Source organism: Phyllobates terribilis, unplaced genomic scaffold (assembly GCF_046119375.1).
Source record: "Phyllobates terribilis strain yellow unplaced genomic scaffold, ASM4611937v1 Scaffold_1__5_contigs__length_1240528914, whole genome shotgun sequence".
Classification (NCBI taxonomy): Eukaryota; Metazoa; Chordata; class Amphibia; order Anura; family Dendrobatidae; genus Phyllobates; species Phyllobates terribilis.
The window spans coordinates 1,036,885,801-1,036,910,113 of record NW_027362761.1 but is presented as its reverse complement, the minus strand read 5'-3'; the positions used below and the strand labels follow the sequence as shown (position 1 = coordinate 1,036,910,113).

Sequence of the window (24,313 nt, the reverse complement as noted above, 5' to 3'; positions counted from 1 at the left end):
CAGTAGTGAGATGAATCTGTGCTGCACTTTATGTACATGCTCAGTAGTGAGATGAATCTGTGCTGCCCTTTATGTACATGATCAGTAGTGAGATGAATCTGTGCTGCACTTTATGTACACGCTCAGTAGTGAGATGAATCTGTGCTGCACTTTATGTACACGCTCAGTAGCGAGATGAATCTGTGCTGCAATTTATGTACATGCTCAGTAGTGAGATGAATCTGTGCTGCCCTTTATGTACATGCTCAGTAGTGAGATGAATCTGTGCTGCACTTTATGTACACGCTCAGTAGTGAGATGAATCTCTGCTGCACTTTATGTACATGCTCAGTAGTGAGATGAATCTGTGCTCCCCTTTATGTACATGCTCAGTAGTGAGATGAATCTGTGCTGCCCTTTATGTACATGCTCAGTAGTGAGATGAATCTGTGCTGCACTTTATGTACACGCTCAGTAGTGAGATGAATCTGTGCTGCCCTTTATGTACACGCTCAGTAGTGAGATGAATCTGTGCTGCACTTTATATACACGCTCAGTAGTGAGATGAATCTGTGCTGCACTTTATATACACGCTCAGTAGTGAGATGAATCTGTGCTGTACTTTATGTACATGCTCAGTAGTGAGATGAATCTGTGCTGCCCTTTATGTACATGCTCAGTAGTGAGATGAATCTGTGCTGCCCTTTATGTACACGCTCAGTAGTGAGATGAATCTGTGCTGCACTTTATATACACGCTCAGTAGTGAGATGAATCTGTGCTGCCCTTTATGTACACGCTCAGTAGTGAGATGAATCTGTGCTGCCCTTTATGTACACGCTCAGTAGTGAGATGAATCTGTGCTGCCCTTTATGTACATGCTCAGTAGTGAGATGAATCTGTGCTGCACTTTATGTACATGCTCAGTAGTGAGATGAATCTGTGCTGCACTTTATGTACATGCTCAGTAGTGAGATGAATCTGTGCTGCACTTTATGTACACGCTCAGTAGTGAGATGAATCTGTGCTGCCCTTTATGTACACGCTCAGTAGTGAGATGAATCTGTGCTGCACTTTATATACACGCTCAGTAGTGAGATGAATCTGTGCTGCACTTTATATACACGCTCAGTAGTGAGATGAATCTGTGCTGTACTTTATGTACATGCTCAGTAGTGAGATGAATCTGTGCTGCCCTTTATGTACATGCTCAGTAGTGAGATGAATCTGTGCTGCCCTTTATGTACATGCTCAGTAGTGAGATGAATCTGTGCTGCCCTTTATGTACATGCTCAGTAGTGAGATGAATCTGTGCTGCCCTTTATGTACACGCTCAGTAGTGAGATGAATCTGTGCTGCACTTTATATACACGCTCAGTAGTGAGATGAATCTGTGCTGCCCTTTATGTACATGCTCAGTAGTGAGATGAATCTGTGCTGCCCTTTATGTACACGCTCAGTAGTGAGATGAATCTGTGCTGCCCTTTATGTACACGCTCAGTAGTGAGATGAATCTGTGCTGCCCTTTATGTACATGCTCAGTAGTGAGATGAATCTGTGCTGCACTTTATGTACATGCTCAGTAGTGAGATGAATCTGTGCTGCACTTTATGTACATGCTCAGTAGTGAGATGAATCTGTGCTGCACTTTATGTACACGCTCAATAGTGAGATGAATCTCTCCTGCACTTCATGTACATGCTCAGTAGTGAGATGAATCTGTGCTGCACTTTATGTACATGCTCAGTAGTGAGATGAATCTGTGCTGCACTTTATGTACACGCTCAATAGTGAGATGAATCTCTCCTGCACTTCATGTACATGCTCAGTAGTGAGATGAATCTGTGCTGCACTTTATGTACATGCTCAGTAGTGAGATGAATCTGTGCTGCACTTTATGTACATGCTCAGTAGTGAGATGAATTTGTGCTGCACTTTATGTACATGCTCAGTAGTGAGATGAATCTGTGCTGCACTTTTTGTACACGCTCAGTAGTGAGATGAATCTGTGCTGCACTTTATGTACATGCTCAGTAGTGAGATGAATCTGTGCTGCCCTTTATGTACACGCTCAGTAGTGAGATGAATCTGTGCTGCCCTTTATGTACATGCTCAGTAGTGAGATGAATCTGTGCTGCCCTTTATGTACATGCTCAGTAGTGAGATGAATCTGTGCTGCCCTTTATGTACATGCTCAGTAGTGAGATGAATCTGTGCTGCACTTTATGTAGACGCTCAGTAGTGAGATGAATCTGTGCTGCACTTTATGTACACGCTCAGTAGCGAGATGAATCTGTGCTGCAATTTATGTACATGCTCAGTAGTGAGATGAATCTGTGCTGCCCTTTATGTACATGCTCAGTAGTGAGATGAATCTGTGCTGCACTTTATGTACACGCTCAGTAGTGAGATGAATCTCTGCTGCACTTTATGTACATGCTCAGTAGTGAGATGAATCTGTGCTCCCCTTTATGTACATGCTCAGTAGTGAGATGAATCTGTGCTGCCCTTTATGTACATGCTCAGTAGTGAGATGAATCTGTGCTGCACTTTATGTACACGCTCAGTAGTGAGATGAATCTCTGCTGCACTTTATGTACATGCTCAGTAGTGAGATGAATCTGTGCTCCCCTTTATGTACATGCTCAGTAGTGAGATGAATCTGTGCTGCCCTTTATGTACATGCTCAGTAGTGAGATGAATCTGTGCTGCACTTTATGTACACGCTCAGTAGTGAGATGAATCTGTGCTGCCCTTTATGTACATGCTCAGTAGTGAGATGAATCTGTGCTGCACTTTATGTACACGCTCAGTAGTGAGATGAATCTGTGCTGCACTTTATGTACATGCTCAGTAGTGAGATGAATCTGTGCTGCCCTTTATGTACACGCTCAGTAGTGAGATGAATCTGTGCTGCCCTTTATGTACACGCTCAGTAGTGAGATGAATCTGTGCTGCACTTTATATACACGCTCAGTAGTGAGATGAATCTGTGCTGCACTTTATATACACGCTCAGTAGTGAGATGAATCTGTGCTGTACTTTATGTACATGCTCAGTAGTGAGATGAATCTGTGCTGCCCTTTATGTACATGCTCAGTAGTGAGATGAATCTGTGCTGCCCTTTATGTACACGCTCAGTAGTGAGATGAATCTGTGCTGCACTTTATATACACGCTCAGTAGTGAGATGAATCTGTGCTGCACTTTATATACACGCTCAGTAGTGAGATGAATCTGTGCTGCCCTTTATGTACATGCTCAGTAGTGAGATGAATCTGTGCTGCCCTTTATGTACACGCTCAGTAGTGAGATGAATCTGTGCTGCCCTTTATGTACATGCTCAGTAGTGAGATGAATCTGTGCTGCACTTTATGTACATGCTCAGTAGTGAGATGAATCTGTGCTGCACTTTATGTACACGCTCAGTAGTGAGATGAATCTGTGCTGCCCTTTATGTACACGCTCAGTAGTGAGATGAATCTGTGCTGCACTTTATATACACGCTCAGTAGTGAGATGAATCTGTGCTGCACTTTATATACACGCTCAGTAGTGAGATGAATCTGTGCTGTACTTTATGTACATGCTCAGTAGTGAGATGAATCTGTGCTGCCCTTTATGTACATGCTCAGTAGTGAGATGAATCTGTGCTGCCCTTTATGTACACGCTCAGTAGTGAGATGAATCTGTGCTGCACTTTATATACACGCTCAGTAGTGAGATGAATCTGTGCTGCACTTTATATACACGCTCAGTAGTGAGATGAATCTGTGCTGCACTTTATATACACGCTCAGTAGTGAGATGAATCTGTGCTGCCCTTTATGTACATGCTCAGTAGTGAGATGAATCTGTGCTGCCCTTTATGTACACGCTCAGTAGTGAGATGAATCTGTGCTGCCCTTTATGTACATGCTCAGTAGTGAGATGAATCTGTGCTGCACTTTATGTACATGCTCAGTAGTGAGATGAATCTGTGCTGCCCTTTATGTACATGCTCAGTAGTGAGATGAATCTGTGCTGCACTTTATGTACATGCTCAGTAGTGAGATGAATCTGTGCTGCACTTTATGTACACGCTCAGTAGTGAGATGAATCTGTGCTGCACTTTATATACACGCTCAGTAGTGAGATGAATCTGTGCTGCACTTTATATACACGCTCAGTAGTGAGATGAATCTGTGCTGCCCTTTATGTACATGCTCAGTAGTGAGATGAATCTGTGCTGCCCTTTATGTACACGCTCAGTAGTGAGATGAATCTGTGCTGCACTTTATGTACACGCTCAGTAGTGAGATGAATCTGTGCTGCACTTTATGTACATGCTCAGTAGTGAGATGAATCTGTGCTGCCCTCTATGTACATGCTCAGTAGTGAGATGAATCTGTGCTGCCCTTCATGTACATGCTCAGTAGTGAGATGAATCTGTGCTGCACTTTATGTACATGCTCAGTAGTGAGATGAATCTGTGCTGCACTTTATGTACATGCTCAGTAGTGAGATGAATCTGTGCTGCCCTTTATGTACACGCTCAGTAGTGAGATGAATCTGTGCTGCACTTTATGTACACGCTCAGTAGTGAGATGAATCTGTGCTGCACTTTATGTACATGCTCAGTAGTGAGATGAATCTGTGCTGCCCTTTATGTACATGCTCAGTAGTGAGGCAGGGCTGTGGAGTCGGAGTCAGGGAAATTGAGGAGTCTGAGTTGAAGGTTTGATTACCGACTCCACAGTCCTGGCTATATGACCCATACAATAATATGTTATTAGCAGCAAATCTTTTATTTACACAGGATGATGGATTTTATGCAAGTAAAAAAATCATTGCGTCCCACAAATGAGCATTTTGCTGTATCGTCGGCTTATTGCCAATCTTTACAGATTGGCCGATAATTATAAATAAATTTATATTGATATATATTTTATTTAAGTATAAGGAGTGGGCTACTTTTTAGGGAACCAGTCACGTCCTATCTACTATCTACACTGCCCCCATTGCTTTGTTAGTGATACAATGTGCATCACTAACAAGCGTTTTTCATTAAAATTCCTGCTGTTATAATGATTGTATAATATTTTATGTACTTATATCCTACCTGCTCGTTTTCAGTCATAGGGGTGTGATCCTGAAATTCAGTCAGGGGCGGGCGCCGCATTCACTCACTGCTGGCGCCTACGCAGTTGAAATTTGCTCCCAGCCAGCGCTGATATTTGTGGGGCCCATGCGCACTGGTACATGTGGGCGCGAGCAGTGACTATGAGGATCACACCCCTATGACTGAAAATGAGCAGGTGGGATATAAGTAATAAAATGTTATAGAATCATTAGACCACCACCAATTTTAATGAAAAAAGCTTGTTAGTGATGCACATTGTATCACTAACAACGCAATGGAGGCAGTGTAGATAGTAGATAGGACGTGACAGGTTTCCTATACTTTGGAAAGGCTTTTGGATTGGAAACCTGCAAGGAATGGGGCTAATCCTTATGTAGATCCACAGGAGAAATCAGAGGCGAATTTCAACCACAATTTCTGTAGTAAATATGTGCCGGATTTGCAATATGCAAATATAAAATACGTGGACACACCTAAAGGGTACAGCTAATGGCCGGCCCTGCAATACCCAATCCTTACTTTCTTGAGTGTGGAACATCTTCCAAGATGACCAAGAGTAAGTCTTCACAGAATCTAAATTGCTTCTGAAGACCTGTCCCTGGCCTTGTCTGAAGGGAGTCTGTTACCAGTTTGTTGTGTGCTGTGGTGCGGTATAACCCTGCCCCGGTCCCTTGATGCTGATTGACAGACCTCTCCGGCGGACGGAGTCGTAGCTGATAAATACAAGCACTGGCGGTCTTGGCTGATATGATGAAAGCTACTTCAGGACGTAGGCAAGTAACAAGGTGCTGGAATCAGGGTCCGGACCACCACAGAATTAAACAGGAAGAGGTTGGTGACTGATGACAGTAAGTATACTTATAATTTATAATTATTGCACATGCCATTAATCAGGCATCTAGCCCTGTAGAAGATGGCAGCGCACCTTAATTTGAGCACACATAAAACTTCTCCCCTAATGGAATAATGGCACCTTACATGACATTAGGAAATATCTGATAGTCCGAGTTGCACTGGATAAGAGATCACAATGAATGAGATTTTTTTTTTTTTCGGAGTAGACATTTGTCATCCAGTACCTACAATCATATTCATCGCATTTCCCGTGGCTGCCGGCTTTCACTCACGACGAGCAAGATGAAAATAGTTCTAATTAAAGCAATGAGTTATAACGTTTCCTACCGTCAAAAAGACGCGCGGCGTTGTGAACATTGTAATTACCTCTAGGCTATATCTCTCCGAGAAAGACGGTGTCTTAGAAGCAGAAATATTATCATTAAGTCTCATTAGAGAAGGAGGAGAAGAGAGTGACGCCGGCTTGTCTCTGGCGTCTTCCCCCTCCGCTGTATCTTCCAGGTGACCGCTTCTCTCCGACAAGTTCCTCTGCAGCGGAGCAGGCGGAAAGCCCTCATCGGATAAGGAGAAGCCAAGACCTTGCACTAGAAGAGAAACATAGAAATATATTATTAACATATCAAATCCTTTTAATTATTCTTTTTTTTTTTATTATCTAAGGCCACGATTTACTCTTACAATTGCACCTTTCCGTGCTTTTTCATTTGCACCTTATTCTCCTAATTTGCACCTTATTTGAAGTCTATTTTATATGTGCTCGCCTGTTTTTTTTTTTGTTTTGTTTTTATATTATGGATGAAATTTGGGGTTTCCAGATGTTTTGGGTTATATCATCAATTGCAACTTTTTAGCAAGTCGCTACATTTGTGCACAACTCCCCGGGAGGGATTTTTTTGTACGTCTAAAAATTTTTGCGCAAATATATGCGACATTTTAACAGAACATGTAATATTTTACGTAAAAGTCGGGGAAAAAAAGAAAAAAAACAAACATAAAGAGCAATTTTGATTTGTGCAAAATTCATGAACCATGCTTTTTTTTTTTTTTTTAAAGAATTGGATGCATCAAATGGAACTAATACTACAAGACCAAGAAAGAATAGTAAAATAAACCCCCCAACAAATGATGGACCCAGTGCAAATACTAGATACAGGGTAACTGGCGGACCGCTGTGTGCTCAGCACGTCACACGTTATTAAGGAGACTGCTGCCATCTGGTGGTTACGGAAAATAACACACTGCTCTAACACTGTCACTATGAGTCATACCCGGCCATTGTTACAAGCTATGACAATACATTTTGGAGAAGTATAATACTGTTCTATGAAATCTACTTTTTGCCAGAGAACAAATAACAAATAATTGGAACTAGATGTTGTTGTGTTATCTGAAAAATAAACATTTTACAGCAATTACTCATATATAATTTGCAGGGGTCGCCCACACGAGGTCACGTCGGTGCCAGGCACGTCAGCACTCGAGGCCTGGATGATTCTGAATTTGGGAATATCTGCTCATCTATCACATATGTAAACTATATGGGCCACAGAAGAATGAATAAATATTAAAGCTGCGGTATATACAGGATAGGCCAGAGATGTCTACCAGATGCCGGCCTCCCATCACCGCGGGCAGGAGGGCTCCTTTCTAATGTACATTCGAGCCTCGGAGAGAATATTAATATGGCAGTAATGGCGAAGGTTGGGGTACCCTTTTAAACAAAAATTGAACTATTTAAAGGGATCATTGAATTTAATCCTATATATCTATTTAATGTAGTAATCAATTCCCTTTTCTAGTACACTTTAATTAAATAGTCCCTACCGCTCTCTCTCTACGCTGGGATACTGAAAGGGGGCATCATCAAGGCGTCGGGGGTTGCGGTCACTTCTGTAGCTGCTTTCCCCACCCTGAGACGAAGCGTGATGGCATCCGAGCGATATCCGATTGTTCTCAAAGCCATAGACTTGCATGGGATAGTTTGATCCGATGTGCTTTATAATAATCAGGAATATCATAAGTATGAGTGCTATTCAATTGTAAAGAGCTGGGGAATATGTTGGCAGTATATAAATAAAAATAATATATATTATTGTCCGTGAAAAACAAGGAGCAGTCGTACGAGAAAAACTGTTGTCTGAATGCGCTCTTACCATGGAAATCCATGGAGAATCGTTCTGGCGCTCCCATAGACTCAGTTCACATAAGTGTATTTTCAGTCCAACCAATGTTATTCAATAGACGAGCAATAATTTTTTTTCACTGACCAAATCTGAGCATGAAATAAATGGCAGCATGCACTAGTGTCGGATGAGACTCACCCATTGAAGTCTATGGTTGCATAAAAAAAAAATCGAATGCCATATGTAGACACAGTATGGCATCCGATTATTACGGGTACATTGCAATTCTGTAACATAGGAAACTGTAAATGGTTAATAGCTGCTGTAAAATAGCAGAAAAAATAGAGGAAAAAAATCGTCTGAGTTTTCTGGATGGATTTTTTATAAGTCGTGTGAACTTAGTCCCAATTTGATCCAGCAAGTCGGAATAAAAGTCACGTGAGTGAGAAAAGGACCGGAGCGGTGCTGGAAACAGGGACAACGGCGAGTAAGGAGTATATTCCACTACTTTAGAGGTACACTTACACAGGTTTAGGCAGTAAAACGTTTTGTGGGAGGCTTCTATAACCTAAAGAGCCCGTGTTTTATTAGTCAGAAGAAAAAAGTTCCCAATGACTGCAGATTTCATATCACAGGCAGGATGACAGATCTACAGTGTGAGGACTCCAGGTGGGTCGTCCACAAGACTCTGCTGCCACCTACAGCTGAACACCAGCACTGCATCACACTGCTTTTTGGCTTCATTTAGACGTCCGCTTTTGTTTTTTTTACGTATAATAGACATACCGTTTTTCATCCTTTTCGCTCAGTGTGTCCACTTTTATCATCAGTGTTGCATTTTTTTTCTAGTATCAAAAAATAAAATAATTCTACATATATCCTTCCCTTTGGACAGTAAAAAATGGACAGCGCTGGGATGTCATGGATGACGTTAACGGATTCTGCCGCAGATTCCATCTGAAAAAAACATATGAGAAGATGTTCCAAAGATTGACTATCCGCAATGACATGTAATGCGACTTGCTGGGCTCATGGTCAGGTCTCTGAACGTCTTCTAACTACTTCCGGCTTCTAAAAACGTCAAGCGCTAAAAGCAGCGGCCCGACCATTCTCCTGGCGTTTTCTTCTTGGATAGGAGTCAATGGGAAGGATCAAGGTTAGAAGTCATTTGGAGCATTTTGCCATTGTTTCTGCTTAATAAAACTATAGCAGATTCTTTAGTGTTCAATGGAGTAAAAAATGACAGTAAAAAAGACTTTAGAAAAAAAGACATGAGAAAACTTTCCAAAAACCTCTGGAGGACAAAACCATTGGACAAACCCTGCAGTGGTCTGTCCTGATGAAGAAGTGTTAGATGCTTCGAAACGCCGTGACAAAATAAAAATTGCTTTTAAAATACTTCATTGTCCTTTTCATTGTCTGGTGGAACTTTGGCAGCGCGGCATTAGATCCATCTTCCCATTCTCTTCAGCTTAATATGGGGCAGAGATGCTGATTCCAGCAATGTGCCACTTATTGTTCTGCTTGCCCTCATTTTGATACATTCACTGTTTTCTCTGCTGCAGATCTCCCAGTTCTCTGAATGCCGAGCCCTGTATAACCCTGTCCATACCATTGACTGGCAGATTTCTGTGTACACTGTGCATAGGCAGAAAGATGCCAATCAGCGATGTGGGCGGGTTTATCGAGAGCTTATGAATATACTTGGCTACCGGGCAGCAGGTTTACTAGTCCTCCAGTGATAATCTCCTGCGTATAAAACAGTGATTTTATCAAAACTACAACAAGCAGCCCAGTAAGTGACACATCGCTGGAAACAGGGTCTCTGTTTCTACATTATGCAGCTCTCAGATTACATAACAAAAAAACTAGTGAAAAATTCCCTTTAATTCTCTGACAATCCTGTGGTTATGCTCTGCCAGTTCCAGTCAGTCTTTGTTAGTAAGCTGCCAGCATGTTACCGCTGCGGCCAATCATTGATATAAGCAGTCATGTGCCATACAGACTAGATTCACGGCCAGCACTGAGCAGTGATGCCAGCAATACGGCATATGACCAATGAGGCCACTGATTACCGTATCTGTATTAGTCACATGCTGCCAGCTCTAAACAAAGACTAGTCAGGGACCATCGGAGCATCGTCATCGATCTTGAGGAAATTGAAGAACTTAGTGATATTTTTTCCTTTTTATAACCTTTTTTAATTATTTTTTTTATTTCAGAAACCGGAAAGTCCCTTTAAAAGCACATGAAATGTCCCTGTCTGCCTGTGACAACACATCCTGCTCTTGTATTACAGTAGTCCAGGACAGTGAAGAATTACATAGCTCAGCAGCCAGACAGTCGTAGGGTCTGATGGGTTTTTTAATGCATTTTTTCCCATTCATTTGAATTGGTGAAAAATGCTGAAAAAATTGACAGGCTGAAGGTGTGAAAAAACAATTTGATGGTTCATGTCTGCAAAGAAATAATAAGCCGTGTGTGCATGAGCTTTCAGAAATGTCAATCACTTTGTTGTTACTGTAAATTGCTGCATTATTGTGCGCCAAAACGAGGCCAAAATGTGGCAACGACGTGACGTGCGAACATACTTTTAGGCCTGGTTCATGAGAGTGTATTGAAAATCGCTGGATTTGCATCCAGAAAACTTGAAATATTTACATACATGTGCCATCCATGTTTCCGTCTTTTTATGTCCGTCTTTATGTCCGTGTGCAAGCCATGTGTCTGTCTGTGCTTTTATGTCCGTGTGCCATCCATGTGTCCGTGCTTTTATATCCATGTGCCATCCATATTTCCATGCTTTTATGTCCGTGTGCCATCCATGTGTCCGTGCTTTTATATCCATGTGCCATCCATGTTTCCATGCTTTTATGTCCATGTGACATCCATGTGTCCGTGCTTTTATATCCATGTGCCATCCATGTTTCCATGCTTTTATGTCCGTGTGACATCCATGTGTCCGTGCTTTTATATCCATGTGCCATCCATGTTTCCGTCTTTTTGTGTCCGTTTTTATGTCCGTGTGCAAGCCATGTGTCCGTTTTTATGTCATGTGCCATCCATGTGTCCTTTTTTATGTCCATGTGCCATCCATGTCTCTTTTACGTCCATGTGCCATCCATGTGTCTCTTTTTACATCAGTGTGCTATCCATGTGTCCCTTTTTATGTCCGTGTGCCATCCATGTGTCCCTTTTTATGTCCGTGTGCCATCCATGTGTCCTTTTTTATGTCCATGTGCCATCCATGTGTCTCTTTTTATGTCCGTGTGCCATCCATGTGTCCCTTTTTACATCAGTGTGCTATCCATGTGTCCCTTTTTATGTCCGTGTGCCATCCATGTGTCCCTTTTTATGTCCGTGTGCCATCCATTTGTCCCTTTTTATGTCCGCGTGCCATCCACGTGTCCGTTTTTATGTGTGTGCCATCCATGTGTCCGTTTTTACGTCCGTGTGCCATCCATGTGTCTCTTTTTATGTCCATGTGCCATGCATGTGTCTCTTTTTATGTCCGTGTGCCATCCATGTGTCCCTTTTTACGTCCGTGTGCCATCCATGTGTCCCTTTTTATGTCCGTGTGCCATCCATGTGTTCCTTTTTATGTCCGTGTGCCATCCACGTGTCCCTTTTTGTGTCCGTGTGCCATCCATGTGTCCCTTTTTTACGTCCGTGTGCCATCCATGTGTCCGTTTTTACGTCCGTGTGCCATCCATGTGTCCCTTTTTATGTCCGTGTGCCATCCATGTGTCCCTTTTTATGTCCGTGTGCCATCCATGTGTCCCTTTTTTACGTCCGTGTGCCATCCATGTGTCCGTTTTTACGTCCGTGTGCCATCCATGTGTCCCTTTTTATGTCCGTGTGCCATCCATGTGTTCCTTTTTATGTCCGTGTGCCATCCACGTGTCCCTTTTTGTGTCCGTGTGCCATCCATGTGTCCCTTTTTTATGTCCGTGTGCCATCCATGTGTCCGTTTTTACGTCCGTGTGCCATCCATGTGTCCCTTTTTATGTCCGTGTGCCATCCATGTGTTCCTTTTTATGTCCGTGTGCCATCCATGTGTCCGTTTTTACGTCCGTGTGCCATCCATGTGTCTCTTTTTATGTCCGTGTGCCATCCACATGTCCCTTTTTATGTCCGTGTGCCATCCATGTGTCCGTTTTTACGTCCGTGTGCCATCCACGTGTCCCTTTTTATGCCCTTGTGCCATCCATGTGTCCCTTTTTTATGTCCGTGTGCCATCCATGTGTCCGTTTTTACGTCCGTGTGCCATCCATGTGTCTCTTTTTATGTCCGTGTGCCATCCACATGTCCCTTTTTATGTCCGTGTGCCATCCATGTGTCCCTTTTTATGTCCGTGTACCATCCACGTGTCCCTTTTTATGTCCGTGTGCCATCCATGTGTCCCTTTTTATGTCCGTGTACCATCCACGTGTCCCTTTTTATGTCCGTGTGCCATCCATGTGTCCCTTTTTTATGTCCGTGTGCCATCCATGTGTCCGTTTTTACGTCCGTGTGCCATCCACGTGTCCCTTTTTATGCCCTTGTGCCATCCATGTGTCCCTTTTTTATGTCCGTGTGCCATCCATGTGTCCGTTTTTACGTCCGTGTGCCATCCATGTGTCTCTTTTTATGTCCGTGTGCCATCCATGTGTCCCTTTTTATGTCCGTGTGCCATCCATGTGTCCCTTTTTATGTCCGTGTACCATCCACGTGTCCCTTTTTATGTCCGTGTGCCATCCATGTGTCCCTTTTTATGTCCGTGTGCCATCCATGTGTCCCTTTTTATGTCCGTGTGCCATCCACGTGTCCCTTTTTATGTCCGTGTGCCATCCATGTGTCCCTTTTTATGTCCGTGTGCCATCCATGTGTCCCTTTTTATGTCCGTGTGCCATCCACGTGTCCCTTTTTATGTCCGTGTGCCATCCATGTGTCCCTTTTTTATGTCCGTGTGCCATCAATGTGTCCGTTTTTACGTCCGTGTGTCTTCCATGTGTCTCTTTTTATGTCCGTGTGCCATCCATGTGTCCGTTTTTACGTCCGTGTGCCATCCATGTGTCTCTTTTTATGTCCGTGTGCCATCCATGTGTCCCTTTTTTATGTCCGTGTGCCATCCATGTGTCCGTTTTTACGTCCGTGTGCCATCCATGTGTCTCTTTTTATGTCCGTGTGCCATCCATGTGTCCCTTTTTTATGTCCGTGTGCCATCCATGTGTCCGTTTTTACGTCCGTGTGCCATCCATGTGTCTCTTTTTATGTCCGTGTGCCATCCATGTGTCCCTTTTTATGTCCGTGTACCATCCACGTGTCCCTTTTTATGTCCGTGTGCCATCCATGTGTCCCTTTTTATGTCCGTGTGCCATCCATGTGTCCCTTTTTATGTCCGTGTGCCATCCACGTGTCCCTTTTTATGTCCGTGTGCCATCCACGTGTCCCTTTTTATGTCCGTGTGCCATCCATGTGTCCCTTTTTATGTCCGTGTGCCATCCACGTGTCCCTTTTTATGTCCGTGTGCCATCCATGTGTCCCTTTTTTATGTCCGTGTGCCATCAATGTGTCCGTTTTTACGTCCGTGTGTCTTCCATGTGTCTCTTTTTATGTCCGTGTGCCATCCATGTGTCCGTTTTTACGTCCGTGTGCCATCCATGTGTCTCTTTTTATGTCCGTGTGCCATCCATGTGTCCCTTTTTTATGTCCGTGTGCCATCCATGTGTCCGTTTTTACGTCCGTGTGCCATCCATGTGTCTCTTTTTATGTCCGTGTGCCATCCATGTGTCCCTTTTTTATGTCCGTGTGCCATCCATGTGTCCGTTTTTACGTCCGTGTGCCATCCATGTGTCTCTTTTTATGTCCGTGTGCCATCCATGTGTCCGTTTTTACGTCCGTGTGCCATCCATGTGTCTCTTTTTATGTCCGTGTGCCATCCATCTTTATACCTCAACATTTTAAAATATACATGATCAAATAGTTTCCTAGATCTGATATTTTTGTGCACCCATAGACTTAAATAAACGAGTCTCATTGGAGACAGCCCTACTGAATAACATTGGTTACTAATATTAGCAGATAACAGGAATGAGAAATCTTCAGCATTTGCTACAACTGTAGCAATCATCACATGCAGACTTGGTGCAAATCAATGGGCTGGCCCGTTCCAGTAGCCACAGGACGGGAGGACCACCTCCTACCTCTCGGCGTCCTGAGCTCTTCTTTTGATTAGCCGACCTTGCAGAATGTCACAACAATGACGTCACGTCAAGCCGGATAACTAAAAGAGGGCCTCCCGTCCAGTGGCCACAGATTACTGACCAGGTCCTATTTGCCCATCTCTAGCTCCTACATCTCTTACGTGAAGACGAGCTCTTAGTCCTGAATTCTCTTGGCTTTGGAATGGGTTTTCTGCCTTCGTCATCTGCTCCCTGCTGAGTTTTTACTTTTTCTAGGGGTCCTAGCTTTGACCCCCCATCTTCTTCATCTCCTTGAGTGATAGTTTCGGTGCTCTTGCTTCTGGAGGAATACTCGCTGAAGCTTCTCTCTGTTTCTTTGCTTTTCTTAAGGAAGGTTGTTTTTCCGTAAGAATCCTCCTCGCTATCAGAGAAGTGGAAATCTTGATGGCCTTTTTTCAGTTTTAACTCAATTGTTGTGGTCTTTCCAAGGGACTCCTCTAAGCTATCTAAGAAAAAGCATATAAGGAGACAGTCCATAACTTTAATAATAAGTACAAAGCGCAAAACTATGGTCAAAGAGCAAATGAACTAAATGACTACTCATGTACAAGACTGAGGCTACATAGAAATGTATCTACAGAGGATTTATCATGGGAATAAGCTGCAGTAAATGTGAGGTTCTCCTGCTATTAATGCTTCCATGTCATGGGTCCTGTACCTTAAGTATCATCGGTGTAATACAGCATGGAGGTCCAACTTGGACACTGTCAAAGGAGAGGTCCGATCATGTGGCTGCAGTTCCATTGAGGAGATACACTTTAGCCCCTCAAGGCCTGCGAGACTAAATGAGGCTAAAGATCAATTTGTAGATCTGAAGCCTCTGTCACTCCAGCTCTATTCACCATCCAGTGCCACTTGATTGGCTGCTCCTTTGCCTGAAGTCACATGGAATAGAGACAAGGTGGTGCGCGGGGAATAGAGCTGGAGTGACAGAGGTTTCAGATCTACAAATTCAAACACTGATTACATAGTAATGAAGGAAAGGGCTGGCCAAGTAAAGGTATTGCTAAACTTTTGGGGGTCTGGAATATTTTGGGGGTTTGGGAGGTGAAGTTGCAGTTAAATGTTTGGTCATGCCATGACGCACCGAGTACCTGTACATGGTTTGAACAGTCATTCTGCACTGACAGAATCGCTTTAAATATAAAATAAAGAAAAATACATTTGTTTGGTAATTCTGCAAAACTCTGATCTATCAACATATACAATTATTAAACCTGTACAGTAAACACCATCAAGAAAAATCTAAGTGACAATTGCTCTATTATTTTAATACATCTTGAGCCTTTCGGCTATTTCTGAAGAACCCTGGACAACCCCTTTAATGAATGTATAAGCAAAGACAATGATAATCCTCTGAATTGACTTACCATCACTTTCAAACTCTTCAGAGTAGTCGGGGTATTCTGCATCTTCCACTGCTTGTTGTCGTGACACTCGAGCACTAACAGCCTTCTTCAGCTCATCCTAGAAGAGGACACACAGATCTATACAATCAATAATCTATATGTCGCATTGCCTCGAATATCTTAGAAGACAATGAGAAATGACTCCTAGGAACAAAACTGAGGCACCTTCAGATGTTCACTCAGAACCGTGGAGTTGACAAGTTCTTGAAAGGTGTTAAAAGTTTTTAATTATATTAAATATTATCTCATTTCCGTAATATCAATGAGATGAGGAAAACAGATCTACAGAAGAGCAACAGAGATGAGAAATTAGTTTTTTCATATCGGATTACAAAAGTTAGGCCATGTTCACACGTTCAGTATTTGGTCAGTATTTTACCTCAGTATTTGTAAGGGAAAACCACGAGTGGGTGATAAATACAGAAGTGGTGACGTGTTTCTATTATACTTTTCGTTTGACTGGTCCTCTCCTGGTTTTGGCCTACTACTAAAAGGGGTTTAGCAGTAGTGGATAACCCCCTGTTATTCAGAAGGCCCTAACAAGGTATTCAAGCTTTTTTTATACCAAACAATCATGCGAGTGATGTCCATGTGCGCTCCTGTAGCCCCCTGACGAAGGGTTAACCGAAACGCGCGTCGGGGCTGCAGCTCCACGCGTACAGCTCTCTTACAAGTGCCCTCCTTCCGGGTGCCCTGTCCTTCTGCCTCCACTGATAGTGTGGGATTCCCTGGTATGTATATGATTATGTTTGGTAGTAGGACTTATATTATAAGGGTACCTGATGATGATGTGGCTCTGTTGATCACTAAAGTGTTGGAATTTAATATCTTGTACTGAATTTGTTGCACTATTTTGTGATCATCTAGTCAATACAATATTATCTCTATATAAGTTTTATGCTGTACTGAGTGTAGCTGGACGTATCTGGTTCATAGTGGCTTCATCTTATACCCTACCCCTATGTCTGTTTTTTGTATGATTCCTAATAAACTTTGATAATTTTATATATAAAGTTATAGGCTCTATGATCGATTGTTTTCTTTCGTCTTTATCCTGTAGCCCTAACCATAGTCAATATTTCAGTTTTCTTGTTAAATTGTCTTTTTTTAAGTATTGTTTTTTTTTTTTTTTTTTATAAAAGTCAGTTTAAGCCTCAAAGCCGCGTATTTCCCAATGACACACTACTTCTGACAACTGCGCCTATCAGAACAATACAGAGCATTGTTCAGCATCCTGGAGAAATGCCAGGACGGTACATTGCGGACTCCATTGTCTACCACCCGGACGCACCGAATACGTCACTGGGTCACACCTGACACTAAGGACAAAGAGTAAAACAACAGATCCCAAACCTGGAAGGAAGTTGTTTTGGTTGTCTTAGGGCTCTTTGTGTAAGCTAGGAACGTGAAGAGGTTTTCATCATCGTCATCCATAGTTCACAGAAGACAATAGCTTTCTTCCAGGTGAGCGGCCTTACGTCTGTGTTATTCCTTCCTGTTACTTAACCTGCAAATAAAACAAAATAGCATGAATTCATGGGAAGGCTACAAGATACAGATCCCTCTGGTGACAGGCGGGGGGCCAAGGGCCCACCAGTAACATTAATTCTGGGGCCAATCTACAGCTACAGGCAAATGTTACCCAACCCTGCTCACAAATTTCTAAATTTTGGGAGCCCTTTTAGTAGCCTGATACGTGGCTCTTGCCTTGGACTTAGTACTATGATACATGGTGACACAGAGTCTAGGGCCTGTGTGTATATATGGTGCTAAGCACAGCTCAAGTAGGGGCTTGTGGGTCCACTCCTGCACATTGGCCCACCAGGAGATTCACCTCCTCTCCTGTGGGCCAGTACAAGCCAGTATCTGGGTTTACTCCTGAGAAAACGTGAGAATGAATTACTGATCATACAGAGGGTCCACCACTGAGAGGCAAAGGTCTGGTTGGTTGCGGCTTTCAAGTGGGAACAAGACCAAGTATGATCAGCCGATCGTCAAGGTAATCTCTCAAGAAGCTCATCGTAATATGGCCTTTTGAGTTTATAGATCCCCTGCTCCGGACCACCACTCTATTAGACACATACATATGTGCTAACAAGAAGTGTCTCTAGCTAATGCGGACAGAAGCCAGCTAGGTATTATCATTGATTACCTGATGACTCTCCATCTTCCCTGCTATGGATATGAGTAGCCGACCAGACCTGCCCTCTTCAGCCGGGCAACTTCCTTTTTTGACACAACTCCGGCCTCACAAATCATTTTAGTGGCATTTTTTCTTTTAGTAATTGTGTTTTTGGATGCATTTGTTAACCATGATGTCTTCACAATTCTAAAATCAGCAGTCACTTCTGTGGATCCAGGGCAAGCCGGCCTACTGGTCTACGATAATGTCCAATTCTTCTGTCACTGGCCTGTTAAGGTCTGTGATTGGCTGCAGTGGTCAGATGACTGGAATGGCATATCATGCGAGGCATATCCAATGACTCACTGTTCCAGACATATAACCACTGCAGCCAATCACAGGCCTCAGCAGGCAAGTGACAGAAGAATGGGACGTGGTAGCTTCCTACCCAGGCACATGTCACTGTGCGGCTTGTGTCAAGGGATGGAGCAGGTGACTATGCCTGATCTTAGTAATAGGAAGAAATACTGCCACCTGTATATTTCGTGTAGAAGCTGGGCTAACTCCTAAAAAGCCATTACGTCTTTTTTTATGGTGGGTATTTATTCCATGCACTGTTTCTGTATAAGGGTCCCGTGTTTCCGTGGGAGTGGGTGCTCAGCTAGCTTCTGGATTGGAGTAACCTCTGACTACAATTCATGAACCCAGTGATAGACAGTGATGGGCTGTACATTTGGTTCAGTCTTTCTGGCTGGATTTGTGATGGAGGCTCCAAAACATCAATGCAAGTGTGATCAAAGCCTTAAAACCTAATGAAAAAACAGCCCAAACGTTGACTATTACAGGGTTAGCTCTGACCTTCTTTCTTCAGGAGCACAGCTCCTCTGCCTCCTTGCTTTCTGCGAGAAGGGACGTTGAGGGACTCCTGAAGCAACTGTCTCCAACAGCAGAGACCGGACCTGAGCGCCGATCAAGGCTGGAACCATTTAGATGCAGCTGTCGATCTCTGACAGAGGCACAGTAATGGAGCAGGGCACTGATGGGTCACCAAAGCAACCAGAAGCCTGCTGAAGACCTCCGTGATGGGTCACCAAAGCAACCAGAAGCCTGCTGAAGACCTCCGTGATGGGTCACCAAAGCAACCAGAAGCCTGCTGAAGACCTCCGTGATGGGTCATCAAAGCAACCAGAAGCCTGCTGAAGACCTCCGTGATGGGTCACCAAAGCAACCATAAGACTGCTGAAGACCTCCGTGATGGGTCACCAAAGCAACCAGAAGCCTGCTGAAGACCTCCGTGATGGGTCATCAAAGCAACCAGAAGCCTGCTGAAGACCTCCGTGATGGGTCACCAAAGCAACCAGAAGCCTGCTGAAGACCTCCGTGATGGGTCACCAAAGCAACCAGAAGCCTGCTGAAGACCTCCGTGATGGGTCACCAAAGCAACCAGAAGCCTGCTGAAGACCTCCGTGATGGGTCACCAAAGCAACCAGAAGCCAGCTGAAGACCTCCGTGATGGGTCATCAAAGCAACCAGAAGCCTGCTGAAGACCTCCATGATGGGTCATCAAAGCAACCAGAAGCCTGCTGAAGACCTCCATGATGGGTCATCAAAGCAACCAGAAGCCTGCTGAAGACCTCTGTAACTGCCATCTTGACACTCCTGTGAAGCTATGGATGACTGCGGTATTGCAATAGATACTGTAGAACATGTGATGAATGGACTGTAAGTTCAAGTCCCCTAATGCGACTAAAAAAAAATTTGAAAAATGAACAAAAGTAAAAAAAATATATAAAAATTTTATAGAAATAATAGTAAAACACATTTGGTGTTGACTTGTCACATCAAGAAAAGTCTGGTATCAAAATGTAAAGTAAATTAATCTAACGCAATGAAAAATAAATATGTCAGGGGTCTCGGGAAACAGTGAAACAAACTAAATGTTTTCATTTCCTCCAGTTTGGATTTTTCTTTTTCAGCACATTATATGTTAAATGAATGTGGTGTGACGGCAAACTACAACTCATCCTGCGAAACCAAAGCTCGTACGGCGGAGTGACGGGAAAGTAAGAAAATCTAAAAATATGGCAGGTGGAAGAATAAGAGGAAAAAGGAAAGTGGAAACACGGGAGATCGCCACGTCAGGAAGGGGTTAATAAAGGGTAAATGACAAAGCTGGTACCCAGTAATGAAGAAGAGATGTCCAGCATCACCCAATAATCCGGCATCAGCCAGTAATGAAGAAGAGACGTTCTTACAATCCGGCATCGCCCAATAATCCGGCATCAGCCAGTAATGAAGAGATGTCCCTACAATCCGGCATCACCCAATAATCCGGCATCAGCCAGTAATGAAGAGACGTCCATACAATCCGGCATCACCCAATAATCCGGCATCAGCCAGTAATGAAGAAGAGACGTCCCTACAATCCGGCATCACCCAATAATCCGGCATCAGCCAGTAATGAAGAAGAGACGTTCTTACAATCCGGCATCGCCCAATAATCCGGCATCAGCCAGTAATGAAGAGACGTCCCTACAATCCGGTATCACCCAATAATCCGGCATCAGCCAGTAATGAAGAGACGTCCATACAATCCAGCATCACCCAATAATCCGGCATCAGCCAGTAATGAAGAAGAGACGTTCTTACAATCCGGCATCGCCCAATAATCCGGCATCAGACAGTAATGAAGAGACGTCCCTACAATCCGGCATGGCCCAATAATCCGGCATCAGCCAGTAATGAAGAAGAGACGTCCCTACAATCCGGCATCGCCCAATAATCCGGCATCAGCCAGTAATGAAGAAGAGACGTCCCTACAATCCGGCATCACCCAATAATCCGGCATCAGCCAGTAATGAAGAAGAGACGTTCTTACAATCCGGCATCGCCCAATAATCCGGCATCAGCCAGTAATGAAGAGACGTCCCTACAATCCGGCATCACTCAATAATCCGGCATCAGCCAGTAATGAAGAGACGTCCATACAATCCGGCATCACCCAATAATCTGGCATCAGCCAGTAATGAAGAAGAGACGTTCTTACAATCCGGCATCGCCCAATAATCCGCCATCAGCCAGTAATGAAGAGATGTCCCTACAATCCGGCATCACCCAATAATCCGGCATCAGCCAGTAATGAAGAGACGTCCATACAATCCGGCATCACCCAATAATCCGGCATCAGCCAGTAATGAAGAAGAGACGTTCTTACAATCCGGCATCGCCCAATAATCCGGCATCAGCCAGTAATGAAGAAGAGACGTCCCTACAATCCGGCATCGCCCAATAATCCGGCATCAGCCAGTAATGAAGAGACGTTCTTACAATCCGGCATCGCCCAATAATCCGGCATCAGCCAGTAATGAAGAAGAGACGTCCCTACAATCCGGCATCGCCCAATAATCCTGCATCAGCCAGTAATGAAGAGACGTTCTTACAATCCGGCATCGCCCAATAATCCGGCATCAGCCAGTAATGAAGAGACGTCCCTACAATCCGGCATCACCCAATAATCCGGCATCAGCCAGTAATGAAGAGACGTCCATACAATCCGGCATCACCCAATAATCCGGCATCAGCCAGTAATGAAGAAGAGACGTTCTTACAATCCGGCATCGCCCAATAATCCGCCATCAGCCAGTAATGAAGAGACGTCCCTACAATCCGGCATCACCCAATAATCCGGCATCAGCCAGTAATGAAGAGACGTCCATACAATCCGGCATCACCCAATAATCCGGCATCAGCCAGTAATGAAGAAGAGACGTTCTTACAATCCGGCATCGCCCAATAATCCGGCATCAGCCAGTAATGAAGAAGAGACGTCCCTACAATCCGGCATCGCCCAATAATCCGGCATCAGCCAGTAATGAAGAAGAGACGTCCCTACAATCCGGCATCGCCCAATAATCCGGCATCAGCCAGTAATGAAGAGACGTTCTTACAATCCGGCATCGCCCAATAATCCGGCATCAACCAGTAATGAAGAGACGTCCCTACAATCCGGCATCACCCAATAATCCGGCATCAGCCAGTAATGAAGAGACGTCGATACAATCAGGCATCACCCAATAATCCGGCATCAGCCAGTAATGAAGAAGAGACGTCCCTACTATCCGGCATCACCCAATAATCCGGCATCAACCAGTAATGAAGAAGAGACGTCCCTACTATCCGGCATCACCCAATAATCCGGCATCAACCAGTAATGAAGAGACGTCCCTACAATCCGGCATCACCCAATAATCCGGCATCAGCCAGTAATGAAGAGACGTCGATACAATCAGGCATCACCCAATAATCCGGCATCAGCCAGTAATGAAGAAGAGACGTCCCTACTATCCGGCATCACCCAATAATCCGGCATCAACCAGTAATGAAGAAGAGACGTCCCTACAATCCGGCATCGTCCAGTATGAGAGCTCTGGCCTCACTGTCCTTACTGACTCCTGCCTCTGTACACCCCACTAATAACATGAAATGATAGCGATCAGTGTGTTATACTTATGTAGATGTCGCATCTGTGTGTACACACCGGTGACTGGCGGCGCAGGCTCAGTGCAGTAGTCAGGCCGCTCTGTGCCGGCGGGTATACCGGCTCTGGGGTCAGCACCGGTCACTTTATCGCTCCGCTGTTAATAACGTCTGGTCTTGCTGATTTTCCGTTACCTGCTGACCGATGATACCTTTCTCGGGGCAAGGCAGGAGAAGCAGTACTGGTTACTAGGCAACGACGCAAGGTAACGGAAGAAGCACGTGTTCCTGCGTATGGGCGGAGCCTAAGCGTCATTACGCACTAGTCCTGTGTGGATGTGCTGCAGTGGTCGCTGCTCAGTGTGTAGACCCGGCGGCGCCAGAGCTGCTGTGCTGTGTCACTGCCCTGGGCGCCATTCTTTTCTGTGGGATCTGGCGGGGGCGTCACATCAGTATAAGCCGGGTGCGCTAAGGCTATGGGCGCTCCGCTAGTGATAGCCGCTCAGGTCCGTGGCTTAGAGCAGGGTGTAGTGGACAGAATGAGGACACCACGTCTGTAGTCTTGGCGATGTCCTGCCCTATGATGGCACACAGTGCAGCCAGAAGAGGCGCACATAGAAATCATGGGGTCCTATAGCAGAGGGTCTATTTGTGCCCCTGCCCTTCCCCCCAAACCAGTGCTTAATCAGCTGAGCTTTTACAAAGTCGTTTTCCACGGATATATAAACGGGAATGTGTGAATGTAGCCTAAAACGTATACAGTTGCAATCCTACAGCCTTTGTCTAAAAAAAATAAGCACTGGGACCATCTGAAAAGAAGCAGATAATGCTTTTTAGAAAATAGAATAAAAAAAAAAAATCAACCTAAAAATGAAACCAGTAAGAACGCCTGCACACATCACAAAAGAGCAAACCCTTAGAAAGATCCATAGACAGAAAAAGAAAAAGTTCTGGCTCTCAGAATATGATGAGACAAAAGAAATATAAAAAAAAATGATTTTATTGTGCAAAAGTAATCAACTTAAAATAAACTAATAATTTCATATCGCCATAAATGTACTGGCCCGCGGATTAAAGTTTACAAAACTGAAAAATAGTGAATTAATTTTTTTAATAGTTGTATATATGTGCACCAAAATACTCGTCCTGCAAAACCAAACCCTTATATGGCTAAGGAGGAAGTAAAAAATAGAAATAATTTAGCTCCTGAAACAAAAAAAACATACAACTGACATAAAAAAAAAAACCAAAAGTAGCCCAACAGAGTTGAATTCTTACATGTTTTGTCCAGATTTTAGAATAAAGATTGCAGTCACTCTGTGACCACAGAATTTTGAATTGTGACAGGGTGTGGATGCGCACACTGTCTAGATTCCCCAGTATTGTCAGTGTGAGCGAGCAATTTGCATAAATTCGGTCAATCGTTGACTAGAAGTATTTGTCTTCTCTCAGTTAAGTTCTGTTGGGAAAAGCCGGAAGAGTCTAGTCGGCATGTGACTATATGTATGTAGATGTGACCACTCGCTCACACTGGCGATATCGAGGAATTGAGACAGTGACTGCAGACTTTGCTCACAAATCTGGTCAACCCCTTTAAAGGAAATCTGTCACCAGCAAAAACGCTCTTAATCTGCAGATATGAGCTTAATCTCCAGGCTAATAGCATTACTAACCTGGCCGGCGCCTGCACATAGCCAAATGCTGCGAGGAGAAAGTTATCTTTATTCTCCCCTGCAGCAGTCGGGTTCAGTCATCGGTCTAAGAATAAAGAGTGGGGGCTGTAACCGCGCCTCCAGCCCTGACTGACAGCCGGCCCAAATGCAGAGCGAGTGTCAGTCAGGGCCAGGGCACGATTACAGCCACAGGTCTGTGTTCTCCGAGCATTGACTGAACCAGCGCTGCCCCCATGACAGAAACTTGAATGCTGCCAGGAAGAATAAAGTTAATTTTCTTCACACAGCATTCAGCTACATGAAGGCGCCGAGCAGAGTAGTAATACTATTAACC

At 44.1% G+C, this 24,313-nt stretch overlaps 1 protein-coding gene across 4 annotated transcripts in view; it reads right to left on the bottom strand.

The window, feature by feature from the left end:
• Positions 1-23,999, bottom strand: part of MAP9 (microtubule associated protein 9) — a 233,574-nt gene extending 209,575 nt beyond the window's left edge. The window contains exons 1-5 of one of the 4 annotated variants that reach the window (XM_073645013.1): positions 23,980-23,999; positions 17,062-17,215; positions 15,670-15,766; positions 14,422-14,745; positions 6,319-6,536 (exon numbers count right to left, since the gene is read on the bottom strand). In XM_073645013.1, coding sequence (XP_073501114.1) covers positions 6,319-6,536; positions 14,422-14,745; positions 15,670-15,766; positions 17,062-17,142 — 720 coding nt within the window. In that variant the 5' untranslated portion in view covers positions 17,143-17,215; positions 23,980-23,999. Of the gene's footprint in view, positions 1-6,318; positions 6,537-14,421; positions 14,746-15,669; positions 15,767-17,061; positions 17,216-22,367; positions 22,647-23,979 lie in introns of those variants that run through there. The other 3 variants (XM_073645005.1, XM_073644996.1, XM_073645021.1) reach the window with 3 other exon arrangements.
• Positions 24,000-24,313: the final 314 nt, after the last annotated feature.